This window comes from Harpia harpyja, chromosome 18, assembly GCF_026419915.1.
Source record: "Harpia harpyja isolate bHarHar1 chromosome 18, bHarHar1 primary haplotype, whole genome shotgun sequence".
Classification (NCBI taxonomy): Eukaryota; Metazoa; Chordata; class Aves; order Accipitriformes; family Accipitridae; genus Harpia; species Harpia harpyja.
In genome coordinates this window covers 1,252,999-1,265,317 of record NC_068957.1, presented here as the reverse complement: position 1 = coordinate 1,265,317, position 12,319 = coordinate 1,252,999, and the positions used below count along the sequence as shown (strand labels likewise).

Below are 12,319 nucleotides of genomic sequence, written 5' to 3'. Positions count from 1 at the left end.
TGGAAGGAGAAGATGAAGGGGGAAGACAGAAAGTCAAAAGGCAGGTAGGACAGGGAACAGATTCACTCCTGGTGTGACTCAGAGTGAGGAAAGGGGCCTCTGAAATTATATTAACTGGTTTTGGTGACTGCACGAAAGCAAAACTCCTACCCTGAAGTTCCACTACCACCAGTGGGACCCTAACCCAGCCCTACATTCATGTTTTAGTGTCAGCAGCACATGGCTAAAAATGGGACAATGAATTTGTCATTCCTAATCTGATGATCCTGAATGCTGATCTCTCTTGGGACCCCCAGGCAAGTAGTGCAAATATTGATAAACAGGAAAAATTCTGCACTGAATGTTAATCTTGGTGTTAGGAACCAGTTCAAAGTCTGGATAGATCACAAGATCTGGAGTGGACGAACATGTGCGGTGGGTACTCCCCCACCATATTGCGAGGCCAACAAGCATTTCCTCCTTGAGTTGGATGCTCTGTTTTATGGAAGAGATAAACATGGCTTTGCTCCACTATTTAGCCAACAGTAATGCGCAGCGAGGCTGGGAAGCGCTTTCCTGGAGCTGGTGATGAATGAGGCAGAGTTTCTGCTGACTAGCTTGTGACAAGGGTTGCGATGTGCATCACTGAAAACACGCTCTGCGAAACAAACTCCCTCTGATTCACAGGTAGCAGTTGTGTAGTCAGAGAATAGTTGAGCAAGATTTTACACAAACACACATGCTTTTTTTCTTGTGTGAAACGAAAACCTTCCTTGCCTGGTATAAATAAAACATCGTTCCTAGTTGACATTTTCATATTTCTCAGAGAGCTCTTATTTTCCTATAGCTGCTGGAAATGTTGGTGAGATGCTGCAGATGAAATATAAATTTTATCTCTGATCTCTCTATCTCCAGGATCCCAAATTTTCTGAAATCCCCTGTGAGCTTCCCTACTCTCTGATTCACCCCATGATCCAAAGCCGAATTCCACAGCACTTCCTTAGAGCTTATGGCTAAAAATGAGGGACTGTTCCCGCAGGGCTTCTGTAGGACTGCTGGTAAGCAGAGGGCTATCCCTGTAGGTTAGGGTTGGTGAGATCAAGATCTTTGTCTTTTTGCATGGGAAAAGCACAAGATTAAATTTCTGGAAGTATTTGTTTAACACAGATTTTTTTTTTTTAAATAAATGCTTGTAGCTTTATTAGGATCCCTTGTTGTCACCCGGGACGAGTGTGCAGAGCACGGAGCTCTATTTTTGCACACTGGAGTCAGGTGTTAAAGCTGCTTATACTGCAGGCAGATTGAGCACCCCAACCCCTGATTTTGGTAGCAACAGGAGGAAACTCAGAATTTGGTCCTCGGAAACACAAACTGGGAGATACCTCAAGGGTGAGTGTCAACCAGCTTTTTCTGTTTCTTTCTGGAGCTCCCACCCTCTTCTGACCAGACTGGGTGGAACATGGCCCGATTTCTGCAGTGCAGAATGCGATACCCAGGTGACGAAAACCTGGGGTCCGTGAGTATTCACCCACATTTGAGCATCAGGCTGCAGTGACACAGACCAGCCCATCCGTCTTCACTTTCCCCCATCCTGTGAACTCTTCCCAGGCTTTCCCTGTGCATCTCCTCTGCCCACCGAGATGTTTCCTTTTCTCTTCTACTCAGAGCAAGTCACCAGCCTACCCCTGCCTGATCCGACAACACAGAAAGAACTTTCCTCACCTGGTGTAGCTGAGCTCCCGTGGGAACATACAATACGGGGCCTGATCCTGCACTCCCTGCTCAGTCAAAATCCCCAGCAACTTCCCGGAGCTGGGGGAAGGGTTTGGTAGCAGAGAGGAAAGAGCACAGATGGGAAACCTATGGCCTGACCGAGGACTCGTTACTTGTGAAGAGCGACTGATCAGTTGGGGAAGGGGGTAATTGTCCTGCCTGCTGCCCTACCCTGCAGTCAGCCGTGGGGTTTGCCCCATGCAATACCCTGCCCCATTTCCCAAACTCTTTCCAAAGACAGCTAATTGCTAGCCTTCTTCCTGCATTCCCCCTCAAGCCCGGCTGTCCTCCTCCCTGCTCGGGCACATACGAAGCTTCTAATTACTGCTTTACTCCTTTTTTCCCTGTAGTGGAACAGAGCCTACTTCAAGCATTGGCCTCTTTAAAAATACATCTGCTCTGCACTGCACTAAAACACATAGAATAATAGAAGAGAGTCCGTCAGCAGGGGCACCCTTTACCTGTATGGCTTTCAAAGGCAGGAATCTTTTAAAGAACATGGAGCATTTTCTCTCCTCCAGACCCAAAGCTGAGTGCAAAGCTGTGACATGCTAGTAATATTTGAATGAGGGAGTTCACGTATCCCTCCTTTGGCGTACAGGCTGGTTGCAGTGACACACGTGCTAGTCTGGGGTTATCCCTCCGGGATCAGGCGATGCCTGCTGCTTTTACTGGGGATGGCTGGTGGTGGCGGCCAACTTACTGATTCCCCACATCCTTTAAAGCTCTGCATGAGGACTAGAGCTACAAGCTCCATGGGTGGAGAGATGGGACACACTGATGGTCCCCAGACAGTCCGGCTATCAACAACCTTCCTTGCCTTGCTTCCCTTCCCAGTGGGGAAAACAGCCCCTTGGCCCTGTGATCCGGTACTGACACAAGAGATGTGCTGGCACCATTTGCTGTTGTCCTGCAGCTCAGGAACCACAGTCGGTCCCTGTGAAACGAAGTGGGGTGAAAGGGAGCTGGTGCAGCGTTACAGCCATACTCCATCCTAAATTAGTCTATTTAAAACATAAAGGAGGGACAGTGCTTCCCCCAAGATTTCCTCAAAGACGTCTGCCTTTGCCTGGAGTTACCAGACTCAAGTTCAGCAGAGCATGGATAACTGTAAACACATTCCTGCACACTTGGGTGGGTGGTGTCACGGGCACACCGGCCTGGACCATTTATCTATGTGCTCTAGGGGCTTAGATGCCCAAATTCTTGGAGGGTCTTGGCTTTTATAGCAGGAAAAAAAACCATAATAAAAGAGCGTGGCATGGAGCTAAACACCTTGGAAGTAAGCACTGTATTGCAAGAGAGATCCTTGCTGCAGGGTCACACACCAGCTCCCAGGGCTCACTGGGCAGAGCTCCAAGAACCGATGTCCAAGAGCTTCAGCAGCCCAGGACTGGTGGGCCACTTTCCTCGGAAGCCTTTGCGGCACCAGGGGTAGGACTCGTCTGTGCTAAGCTGTCACATCCCCATTTATAGTTGTCTCCATCTGAGCTCATCATTCAGCATCTTTATAAGCTTTAAGGCAAGTAGGATGCCTCTGGAGTACCATCTACCCGCCCTGCTTCAGAAGTCGATGTTAGAAAGAGATGAACTGCACTGTTGACTCCTTGGCTCCTCTCCATTGACCATAACTGGTGCCTAGAGGTCTACACTCTCCTGTGCACCCCTGCTTTGAAGACCCCAAAATGCATCTCTATCAAGGCTCAAATCCCCGGAGAATTAGTTGTGTGTGATGTTTTTGAGTTCCCAAGGTGCACCATCTCCTGACTGGAGTGTTGGGGAAGGGAGAAGGCCTGGCCCACCCCATCCATTCCACCAGCTTGGAGATTAGGAACCGAGTCATCTAAGGTGGCCACCACCTTCTCCTTGAGCTCTGGGCCAGCATCAGTGGTGGGTGAGCAGATATACCCTTAGAGGTGGACCTGCTGCCAAAGCGACAGGTTTGATCTCAAGGCTAGCTCATATCAAACCTCAAATGAAAAAAAAAATGGTGAGACCTGAGTGTCCAGTCCAATCAACATTCCTTTCATTTAATGCTATTTTAGCTCTGGGGTCATGGTTCAGGGGTGTCCTTTGCACTCCAGGAATAGCGAGTGTGCATATGCCCATGACACCTCTGTGTATGACTTCTTCTTCTGGAGCTCTGCCTGCTGTCCTTGCCCTGGACTTTCCCCCAGCCTCACCCTGGGCGAAGTGTGCTGCAGAGCATGAATTTGGAGGGGCTTGGGTTCCCTTTAGGTGCCCAGCCTGGACCTGAGCATTCGAGGTGACACCCTCATGTGCTGCCCCAGAAGAGGGACAGCCAGAAAGCTCCGCAGCCCCTGGGACGGGCTCCCTCACCACCCCTGCCCACTAGCCTTTCCCCAACCCTGGCACCTTGGCGAGCAGCAGCAGGAGCCGGACACAGAAGCTGAGACTCAGGACCACGGCTGGGACCTGTCCCCGGGCTGTCCTGGCTCCCAGACCTTCTGCCGTGAAGGACCAGCAGCTTTTCCCCAACCTGTGCCCAGGAGGTGGCTATTCAGGAGCAGGGGATGGGATGTAAAAGGGGCCCTCCTCGACCTCCTCCCGGACCACCCCACCATGCCTCCCAGAGCCTCGCACCCAACCTGGGCCCAGCGGGTGCTGCTGGAGCGGGAGCAGGATCAATCTCCGGGCCCCCTCCTGCCCAGTCCCCTGTATGTGATGAATTTGCCAGGCCTCATCACCACTCCCGGAGCCGCTGCCTGCCCTTCCCAGCCACTGAAGCCACTGGCGGTGGCTCCCACCGCTCGTTGTCCAGGGCTGCCCCATCACTTGCTCTAGTCCCCAGCCGGACCCCCCTCGCCTTACCTGGTGGCCGGCAGCACCGACCGGGGACCGGGGCTTTGCTCCCCCACCCGCGGAGGAGCCCCGGGCGGCCCAGCTCCGCTCCAGTTCCCGAGCCGAGCGTGCATTTGCCCAAGCGCTTTGCATTTGTGCCTGGAAAATAACTGACTCGCCTTTTTATGATCGCGGGTGATAAATATTGCATCGCTCCCCTTTGCAAACTTTTAAGAGAGGGGACAGAGCGGTACCTGCGAAGCCGCCGGCACCGGCCACTGGGCAGTGACCCCGGCCTGGAGCAGCAAGCCCAGAGCCCCTCACTGCATGCCCAGGCAGGGCTGGGGCTCTCGGCTTTGAGGAGGGGGCGGCTGGGGGGGGCTCTGCGAGGCAGGAGCAGCGGCAGACTGGAGTGTGTTATGTCTGCGAGGGAGAGCTGGGGAAAGGGGGGGCTGGGGAGAGCGAAGAGGGCCCTGCTAATGCTGCGCGGAGCTGATTCTCCAAGGCCCCCCCGGGCAGCACTCAGCATCCAGCCTTCATTAAAATTTCATCGCCAGCACTTGGCCAAGGTCTATTTATGAAAATGCGCTTTTCGCTTCATGGAAAAAACAGGAACGGAGCGAAAGAACAAAGGCGGGGATGGGGTTTGCGAAGCGCCCAGGAATAGAGCCGGGCGGCCGCAGAGGTGCGGGCTGGGGGGGGTCCGGCCGGGTCGCCCCCCCCCTCCCTGGAGCCGCCGTCCGGGACTGGGTGCTGCTCCCGTTGCCACAGTGCAGGCAGGGCGGGCAGGGCTGCCGAGCCTGCCCCGCTCGCTCAGGTGAAGCGGCTCCTCCGACAGTTATTTCGGGCGCTGCACAATTTTCCCTCTTTTAGGTGTTTGTTTTTTTTTTTTCAATTCCCCCCGCCCCGTAAAATCTGCGGCTTGGGGACCCGCTCCGTCCCGCGATCGGGGTGCAGCATCGCACCTCCCCCGCTCCCCCCGGCTCCTTGCATTTGGATATTTATTTATTTTTTCCCCCCGAATAAGTTATAAAACAAACAAAAAAAACCCCCAACCCAACCAACCAAAAAAAAATCACCTCTTTTTATCCACGCACCCCCCCCTCCCACCCCCTCCCGGGACAGAGGGGACAGCCCGGGGGACTGCTCCCCCCCCCGCTGCCCAGCTGCCGAGGGGCTTAAGTTCGTGTCGGGCGAGGTTTCGATGCGAGCGGCTGCGGGAGAAGAAACTCAAGGATGAGCCGAGCCGGGAGTGAAAATATCCCTTTTTCAGCCGTCTCAAGTCGCAGCCCGGTGAGGGCCGGGGAGGTGACAGAGGCTGCCTGGAGGGACCCCCCCCGCTACCCCCCCGGGGAAGGCGGAGCGGGGGGCGAGGGGCACAGCCCGTCCCCGCAGTCGTTTGCGGGAAAGCCCGGCCGGTGCGGGCTGCGCTCCCCCCCGGCTCCCCCCAACGAATTTAGTCCGTGGGAGCATCGTCCGGGCTTGAAAGTAAAACCCACCCCGGGACCCACACGTGGGGGCTTCAAAACACCCCGAGTTTGGGCTGGTCTCCGCCGGGAAAGGGGCAAAAACACCCCCTCGGCTCCAGACCCCCCTTGAGCCGCCGGCGGGGCTGAAACACGGCGGAGTTCGCTCGGGGGGAGCCCCCACACCCCCCCGCTCCTTCTCGGGCTGAGGAAGGGCAGCTCTGCCCCTCCCGTCCCTGCCTTTCCTTGCGTTTCGTTTCTTTCCCCACGCTCCGACGGGAGCCGGCGGCCGGAGGCGGCGGGGATGGGCTGGAGGAAAAAAAGGGGCTTCGGGGGGGCGGAGGGGGGGGGTTGTCTCCCCGGAGCCGTGCCCGGCGGCCACAGTAACTCCAGGAGGCAGGAGGGTGAGGTAAAACGTGCATGATTTATTTTGAAATGCTGCAGCGTACACAGACACCAAATTTCATTCAGCACACACACAGCGAAACGAAATCTCGTTTAATTTAAAAGGAGAGGAAAAAAAAAAAAGGAAACGGAGGCAAATTTCTCTATTAAATATGCAAAGCAAAAAAAAAAAAAAAAAAAAGAGTATTCTTGCCTTAGAAAGTGCAGAGTTCCCTATTTGCAAAGGCAGCCGCCCCCGCGGAGGGCCGGGGCCGGGGGCCGGGGCTGCCCGGGCATCCCCGCTGCCCCGGGCCGGTCCCGCCGCGGCCGCGCCGCTCCTGTGAGCCCGAATGACTTGATTGTCGAAGCGTAGGGGTTTTTGTCTTTTTTTTTTTTTTTTTAACAGTGAAATCATACGGATATCGAACAGTTTGAGTGAAACCAAAGCAAAATAAATCTCCATTTTTCCCCGAACAAACGGTGACTCCAGGGACGTGCCAATTTTTTTTTTTCTTTCTTTTTTTATTCTTTTCTCTTTTTTTTTTTTAATCCATTTTTTTTTCCCTGTTTTTGTAATTTAGCCGATGAGGTAGAAACAGAAACGTTATTGCAAAAATGCGATGGGTTTGCTGGGGGACAGGGGAGAGCAAACAAAACCATGCAAGTGCGTGTGTGTGCGTGTGTGTGCATGGGGACCCTGGCAGCGAGCGCGGGGAGCACGGGCCGGCACCTCCGTATTTACAGCCGTCCGGGGCGGCTTCGAGCTTGTTTTCTTTCTTATTTGTTTCTTTTGTTTTTTTTTTTTTTTTCCTTTTAAAAATTTTTTAGAAGAGGAGGACTGGGCACCACGGCCCCCACCTGCCCGGCCGAGCCGGGAAGGGGCAAGGGGGCTGCAACAAAGACCCGCCAGGCTCTCGCTGCTGCTGCCCTGACTCCGGGCACCCCAAAACTCCCCCCTAGGCCTTTTGTTTTGTCTTTTCTTTTTTCTCCATCTTTTTTTTCCAGTTTTATCTACAAAAGCAGTCTGTATCAGTCATAACAGCACAGCCACTTCGCCCGGGGGTGAGGAGCAGGCACCAAACTGTTCACTTCGCTTTGGGCAGGTTTCCCTTTTTAGGTTTATTTTTCCTTTTTTTTTTCCCCAATTTTTTTTTTTAAACAAACAAAAAAAAAGCCAACAACCCCAAACCCTGCCCATTTTGGAGGGGCTGGGGGCCAGGACCACAGTGGGCCGGTTGCGGGGGCGGGAGGCAGGCACTCCCCACCACCGCCCTCCCAACCCCTTCTTCAGTAGGTGGCAGAAAATTTCATCCTTTTCTGCTTCTGTCTCTGATTGCAAAACCAGACCCGCACCACGTTCTTCTTCAAGTCTAACTTCTCGGCGATGGCGGCGATTTTCTCCGAGGAGGGCCGTGGCTGCACGGCGAAATAGGCCTCCAGCGACCGCTTTTCGGGGGCAGCGATGGAGGTACGCTTGCGTTTCTTGTCACCCCCCCGTGTAGATCTCAGGTTTGGTCATTTTCTCCCTCTGGGCCCGCTCGGCCTCCTCCAGCCACGCTTCTAGGATGGGCTTGAGGGCCACCATGTTGTTGTGGGACAAGGTGAGGGACTCAAACCTGCAGATTGTGCTTTGGCTAAGGCAGCCCACCCCCGGGATCTTCAGGTTGGCCAACGCGGAGCCCACGTCTGCCTGGGTCACCCCCAGCTTGATCCTCCGCTGCTTGAACCGCTCGGCGAAGGACTCCAGCTCCCGGGGGTCCGTCTCCGTCTCGGGGCCGGAGATGACGGCGTGGGAAGCGAGGCCGTGGGGGTGGGACATGTTCATAGGTTGGGAGTGGTGGGCCATGTGGTTGATAGCCGACATGTGGGAGTGAGGGTGCGAAGGTGTGGAGCCCACGTCCGGGCCCGGCACCCCTCCGAGGGGGAGGGCAGAGTTGAGGTGGTCCAGGAGCTCGCCGTCCAGGCCCTGGGAGGGCTGGTGGTGGTGGTGGTGGGGATGGTGCGTGGTCAGCACGGACGGGTGGTGCAGGTGGACGGAGGACGAGGTAGGAGTACAGGACACGCTGCTCATGGTGTGGTAGGTGGCATCCGGCTTGAAGGGGTGGGTTTTCTGCGATACTATATCCACAGCGGCCAGAGCCTCAGCACCCCGCAGCAAGGTCTCGTCAAAGCCCGCAAAAATGTTACCCTGGATCTGGATTTGGGGCGGGGGGGGGGGGATAAAAGTGGGAGCAAAAACAAACCGAAAGAGCGGGAGAGGATTAAAAGGAAAGCAGCGTTATGGAGATCCCACTCTGCCCCTGGGACAGGTAAGATGAACTGAGTTCAACACCCCCCCCCCCCCCAAATAAAAGGGCCAGGAGCAGGGTGCCGGACCCCGGGCACCCACCCTTCCCTCTGGGGCGACCTCCCCAAAAAAGAGAGCAGCCGCAGAGGGGGGGGGAAGCCGGTGGGCATCCCGCAGAGCCTCTGCTCTACCGGCTGGCACGGCCGAGTTGGGCAAGACGGCTGCTCTCCCCCAGCCCGGGACGGACCTGCCAGCTCTTCCCCCGGCTCCCCCAGCCCCTTTCCCCGCTCCGAGCACCCTCGGCGGCAGGATCAGCCCCCAACCCACCGGACCAACCGCCCTGGAGGAGAGAGGGGGACACCACCCCCCCGAAACCCTAAACGAAACCCAAACCCAGACGGAACCCGTCGGCTGCAGAAGTAAGTCGGGGAGGGCGGAAGGCAGCGCGGTCCGGGAGGGTGCGGACCCCCCAAAACCCACCCGGGGGAAGGGGTGGGTGGGAAAAGCGGAGCCCCGCCGAGGTGCGGCTTACCTGGGGGGCGGGCAGGCAGGCTCTGCGGATGGCCTCGGAGCTGGTGTGCAGGTGGGGGTACTTGGGTTCGTGCAGGATGGGGTGCATGCTGAACGCCTGCTTGCTGTTCATGGACATCATGGTGGGAGAGGAGCGGGGCAGGGGCAGGGGCGCTCCGGGCAGCCCGGCTCCGGGGGCGCGGTATTGTCTGGCTCCGCCGCCCGGCATCAATGGCATTATAGCCCGGCCCCCCCGCCCCCCCGCACGCTTATTGGACGGCTCCCGGGAGGCACCTCCCACCGCCCGCCCCCCGGGCAGTGAGCTCACCCCCCCCCCCGGTTGTACACCCCCCCCCCCAAAATCGGGACCCCCCCCCCCCCCCCCCCCCCCGCCCCGGCACCGCGCAGCCCCGGGGGTCCTCGCCGGTGCGCCGCGCTCCCCGTGCCCCCCCTCATGGCGGGGATGGGAGATGGGGATGGGGGGGGGTCGCTCCGGGCTCCCTCCAGCCCCGCACCGGCGGCGGGGGGAGGCGAGCGGGGCCGGAGCGGTGCTGCGGGAGCCGGGACCCGCTCCTGCCCCGGGACGGCCGCCGTCGAGCAGCCCCGGGGCCCGGCCCGGTACGGTGCGGCCCCGGCTGCGTCCTCCCGGCCGGCTCTGCCGAAGCCCTGCCTGACATCTGCCCGGCTCCTGCCCGGCTCCTGCCCAGCCCTGCCCGGTCCCTGCCCGGCCCCTGCCCGCAGCTCCGGGCTGGGTTTCCCCCGGGGGGGGACGTGGGGAGCAGAGCAGACCCGAGCCCGGGTGTGAACCGGAGCCTTCCCGCCCCCCCTCCTCTCTCTCTGCAGGGAAAAAGTACCTCGGGTTAAAAACCGTAAGAACGATGAAAAAAGGAAAAAGTTTCACCAACTTTTTTTTTTTTTTTTTTCCCTGTTTCCATGAAGCTACCCGGCTCGATTACCCAAACCCTCCTGCCAGTGCAGCGTCCCACGGGCTCCACATCTGTCTGTCTGTCTGCCTCTGCAACCTCTCCATCCTCTCCAGCCCATTGCTGCCTGTCTCTGCCCGACAGTCTCTGCCTCCAGACTTACCCATCCATACGAATTCCCACGCAGCCTGCTGCCCATGGCATTTCCCTCCCTCTGTTCCCTCCCTGCCACCAAGCCCAGATCCTGTCGCTGCAAAAAAGTGTGGAGGCGAAGTTTGGTGGTTGCATGCTGGATTGGGGGGGGCGGGGGCTTTGCAGCCCCCCGGCTGCTCCCAGCCCTGCCGAAAGGCGCAGGAGAAGCGTGACAGGCAGCAGCACTCTCAGCCCAGAGCAGGGGACTGATGGAGGGGGAACCCCAGGGCCTGCTGGAGGGAGGGGACAGTGGCCATGGGATTGATGGAGGATAGGAGGGTGCTTGGTCATGTTCGGAGCAAATGCCTTCTCAAGGGAACGGTGGGTGTTTATGCAGCCCGGAAAATCCAGCCCCAGCAATGCGTGTAAGGACGATTATACACAGTGCAGGTGTTTTAGGAGTCAGGGTTAGTATCGGTTTTCCTGGCCCCTTTCCCACTCACCCTCTTCTCTACAGAGCCTGCGCACGGCATCCTCGGAGACGTCCCTTCTCATGGGGATCCTGCTGGGCACCTTGGGTCAGACAGCGTCAGCAAGAGTCCCAAAATCCTGACCTAACCGCAGCCTTACCTGAGAGGCTGAAGCATCCCCTGAAAGATGGTTCTTTGGCTCTGGACATGCATGGGGAAAGGTCACATTCAGTCATAGGAGGCTTTGAAAGCAACCATCACCACGTGTGTTGCTGCCGAGATTCAGGCACGGCCACCAAACTGCAATGCTTCTGCAGCGAGAAGGTCCCTAAACTAGACCTGCGTAGCACATTGCGTGCACAGCGGGATGGAGGAGAGGCCGCGGGGGGCTGAATCCTGACTCCGGACTAGTCTCCTTGGGGGAAGAACTGCATCAGCACTATGGTGCTGCCAGGAAAGCCCTCTCCCTGGTGGCCTGAGAGATGGGAGAGGGTCAATGGCCAGTCCCTGCACACCACGGTCCAGGCAGACCTTCCTGTTCACTAAAGCGTCCTACACGTGCCAGAGGCCACGAGGACCAGCAGCGTGGCCTGCCAACACGCTGATGCTCCGACTATCCACAGGCAAGAGCAGGCGGGAGCTCTGAAGCTTCTTCCCCTTCTGCTTTCTATCAGCACAGCTCTCTGAGTCATGGTCTCCCCTCTGCTGCTTGCAGAGAGATTGCAGCATCAGGTGATGGGCAGAGGAGAGCGGCTGCCAGAGAGGTTCACTGGAAGCTTTCTGTGCAACGGAGACTGAGGCAGAATTATTGCAAAAGGGAATTTTCCCTCCTGGGAGCTCTGCAGTGGGCCCAGGCACTTTCTCTCCCCTTCAGCTGACAACCCCTGGATTTGTTAACTCTCTCATGACAGCCAGAAGCTTTTGACAGGGTTTTTCATAATTTCTTTTCCTGGCCTCTTCTTGGTGACTCCTCTACCTCCTTTCTCCTCACTCTCTGCACTTCAGCAGCTCAGAGAAGGAAGGCTGCAGAGAGCGGTTCAGTTCCTAGCCCTGGATTTGACTCTCCCCAAGGAAGCAAACCTTGTGCCAAGCTGCATTTTGCTACAAGGAACTGACTCCAGACTTTGCCCCAGAATGTGCCTGGGAGGTTGGGGACTCTGGGATTAGACCTGGGCACGCTCCTCTTCTGCACATCACTCAAAGAGTCAGCTGGAGCAGGGGGAAATCAGATCAGAGTCTCCTCTTCGAGGGGCTCAGCAGCTGGTTTTCCACACCTCCAGGAAGCTCAGGACCTGAAGGAACTCAGACCCCGAGGACCGCACAAGGCTAGCGAGCTCAGCAGGAAGCACAGAAATACCTTTTCCAGTGCACGAAGCCATTTCCGATCTCATTTTCCACGCTTGCGACCACTGAAACAATTGCTGAAGCAGCAGAACAGCTGTCTCAGGCCAACCCAAAGACCCAACTAGCCTTGGGACTTGGGTGTTCATCTAGGAAAATTAGATAAGAAACAGCTGAAGTAAATGGCATTCCCTTCCTTTCATTCCCCTGTGTATCAGAGTTTAGCAGACCTCTTTTCCAAACAGCCAAGTC

The 12,319-nt window shown here is 56.9% G+C and overlaps 1 protein-coding gene across 1 annotated transcript; it reads right to left on the bottom strand.

Moving 5' to 3' along the window:
* Nucleotides 1-7,476: 7,476 nt before the first annotated feature.
* LOC128153820 (brain-specific homeobox/POU domain protein 3-like) lies at nucleotides 7,477-9,442 on the bottom strand. Its single transcript, XM_052813615.1, is given in 3 exon segments — nucleotides 7,477-7,898; nucleotides 7,900-8,598; nucleotides 9,224-9,442. Coding segments are annotated over 3 exon segments (1,122 nt in total). The 5' UTR covers nucleotides 9,440-9,442; the 3' UTR covers nucleotides 7,477-7,691.
* Between the last annotated feature and the right edge of the window lie 2,877 nt (nucleotides 9,443-12,319).